Source organism: Terrapene carolina, unplaced genomic scaffold, assembly GCF_002925995.2.
Source record: "Terrapene carolina triunguis isolate 2854851 unplaced genomic scaffold, T_m_triunguis-2.0 Scaffold22707, whole genome shotgun sequence".
Classification (NCBI taxonomy): Eukaryota; Metazoa; Chordata; order Testudines; family Emydidae; genus Terrapene; species Terrapene triunguis.
Window position 1 is genome coordinate 1 of NW_020687058.1, and position 2991 is coordinate 2991.

At 59.2% G+C, this 2991-nt stretch overlaps 1 protein-coding gene across 1 annotated transcript; it reads right to left on the bottom strand.

Moving 5' to 3' along the window:
• Positions 1-105: 105 nt before the first annotated feature.
• LOC112123182 (netrin receptor UNC5A-like) lies at positions 106-1151 on the bottom strand (the record flags this gene model as incomplete). Its single annotated transcript, XM_024221849.3, has 3 exons — positions 106-193; positions 420-719; positions 963-1151. Coding segments are annotated over 3 exons (577 nt in total), but the record flags the coding sequence as incomplete, so codon positions are not given.
• Positions 1152-2991: the final 1840 nt, after the last annotated feature.

The window sequence follows — 2991 nt, forward strand, 5'->3', positions numbered from 1 at the left end:
CAGGGCAGCAGGCCCAGGGAGCTCCGTGGCCCAGGGGCTGGCAGGGCTGCAGGCCCAGGGAGCTCCGTGGCCCAGGGGCTGGCAGGGCTGCAGACCCGCACCTACCTCACGTCCTCCTGCTTGTGCAGCGTCAGGTAGACCTCGTAGATCTTCCCCCGCGGGATGGCGTCGGGCGGGATGAGCAGGCTGATCCCTGCAGCAGGGCAGATGGCGCAGGTCAGCGGGTGCTGCCCTGACCCCAGCACCGCCCACGGGGCCCACCGGCCTTTCTGGCTCCAGTCCTGCCCCCACCCCCCAGGGCTGTGCCAGCCCGTGCAGGAGCGCAGGCCCAGCGTGGCTAGCCCAGACGCCCCTGGACTCACACGCTGGCTCGCAGGCCGGGGCCCCAGGGTGCCGCCCCACCCCCACGCCAGCAGTACCTGTGTTGGGGATCAGGAGCCGCCCCCCCAGGAAATTGAAGGTGCCGTAGGCCATGTTGGCAGCGCCCCGGGGCAGGGAGCGGAAGCAGCTCTGGGCGGCGAAGCGCGAGACGAAATCCACGCCCTCGGCGGCGGGCGAGCTGTGGTGCAGGGTGTGGCGCCCGGCACCCAGGGGGCTCAGCAGGTGCCCGTTGCTGAGCTGGAACTTGCTGTGCCCGTCCTGGCGCGAGCACAGGGAGCCCTGGTAGGTCATGGTGGCGGTGCTGAGGTCGGGCTGGATGGTGAGCAGGTGGGACGTCCCTGTGAGCGGGCAGAGGGTGAGCCAGTCACACACATGGTCAGGGGGCTCCCGGGGGCAGAGAGCCCTGCCCCCAGGGCAGGGAGGTACCGCCCCTTGCCCAGGCCAGTGGGAAGCGTCCTGGGGCCCAGGCCCGGCTCTGTGCCAGCAGGCTGGCAGGGACGAGCGCTCCCGGACCGCGCTGCCCAACCCCATGGGAGCTGCACCCCGCCCAGCGCTGCCCGCGCCCCCCATGCCGCACGCACCTGCCTTGGCTGGCTTGCTGCTGACGGGCTGGAAGCCGGCGGTGAGGATGGACGAGTCGGCCACGTCGGGGTCCAGGCCCCCCTTCTTGCGGCAGCACACCAGGACCACCACGAGCAGCAGCAGCACCAGGCAGACGGCCACAGCCATGAGCCCCACGTACAGTGCCACGTCCTCGGGGCCAGAGGCGGCTGTGGGGAGAACCGTGCTGAGCCAGGCTTTGCTCTGGCCAGGGCCGCGGGGTCCTGTGCTGCAGCGCCCCCCACAGGAGGGGACGGGCAGGCGCCCAGGGAGGCTGGGGCTCGGCACGAGGGTGTATCCCTGGGCATGTGCCAGATCGGGGCTGAGGCCTTCTGTGGGGCTTTGCCAGGGCCAGGCTCCCCACTGGGCCCCACTCCTGGGACCCGCATTCGCAAAGCGTCTCTGTCCCCACGGGAAACACAGCTGAGGGCATGTGAGTGTTGGCCTGACATAGAATCATAGAACTGGAAGGGACCGCGAGAGGTCGTCTAGTCCGGTCCCCTGCACTCCTGGCAGGACTAAGTATTATCTAGACCATCCCTGACAGGTGTTTGTCCAACCTGCTCTTTAAAATCTCCAATGATGGAGATTCCACAACCTCCCTGGGCAATTTATTCCAGTGCTTAACCATCCTGACAGAAAGTTTTTCCTAATGTCCAACCTAAACCTCCCTTGCTGCAATTTAAGCCCATTGCTTCTTGTCCTATCCTCAGAGGTCAAGAAGAACAATTTACCTCCCTCCCCCTTGTAACAACCTTTTATGTACTTGAAAACTGTTATCCTGTCCCCTCTCAGTCTTCTCTTCTCCAGACTAAACAAACCCAGTTTTTTCAATCTTCCCTCATAGGTCATGTTTTCTAGACCTTTAATCATTTTTGTTGCTCTTCTCTGGACTTTCTCCAATTTGTCCACATCTTTCCTGAAATGTGGCGCCCAGAACTGGACACAACACTTCAGCGGAGGCCTAATCAGTGCAGAGTAGAGCGGAAGAATTACTTCTCGAACTCAAATGTGAAATTGCAGGACTACTAACTGTAGTCTGTAACCTATCATTTAAATCAGCTTCTGTACCAAATGACTGGAGAATAGCTAATGTAGCGCCAATTTTTAAAAAGGGCTCTAGAGGTGATCCCGGCAATTACAGGCCAGTAAGCCTGCCTTCAGTACAGGGCAAACTAGTTGAAACTATAGTAAAGAACAGAATTGTCAAACACAGAGATGAACATAATTTGTTGGGGAAGAGTCACCATGGTTTTTGTAAAGGGAAATCATACCTCAGCAATCTACTAGAATTTTTTGAGGGTTTAAACAAGCATGTGGACAAGGGGGATCCAGTGGATATAGTGTACTTAGATTTTCAGAAAGCCTTTGACAAGGTCCCTCACCAAAGGCTCTTACGCAAAGTAAGCTGCCACGGGATAAGAGGGAAGGTTCTCTCATGGATCAGTAACTGGTTAAAAGATAGGAAACAAAGGGTAGGCATAAATGGTCAGTTTTCAGAATGGAGAGAGGTAAATACAGTAACTCCTCACTTAAAGTCGTCCCGGTTAACGTTGTTACGTTGCTGATCAATTAGGGAACATGCTCATTTAAAGTTGCGCAATGTTCCCTTCTAACGTCGTTTGGCAGCCGCCTGCTTTGTCTGCTGCTTGCAGGAAGAGCAGCCCGTTGCAGCTAGCTGGTGGGGGCTTGGAACCAGGGTGGATCGGCAGCCCCCCATCAGCTCTCCCTTATCAGCTCCCCGCTCCCCTAAGTTCCCTGTGCTGCAGCCACCCAGCAGGCTAGCAATTGCAGCTGTCCCTTCCCCCACTGCCATGTGCTGCTCCTGCCCTCTGCCTTGGAGCTGCTCCCCAAGACTCCTGCTTGCTGTGCAGGGGGGGGAGGAGGGGCTAATGTCAGGGCGTCCCCCTCCCCCCTGCTCCTGCACCCCGCTTACCCCATCTCCATATAGAGCAGGGAGGGAACACGGATGGAGAGAGACAGAGAGAGCTTGGGGCAGCAGCTGCTGTC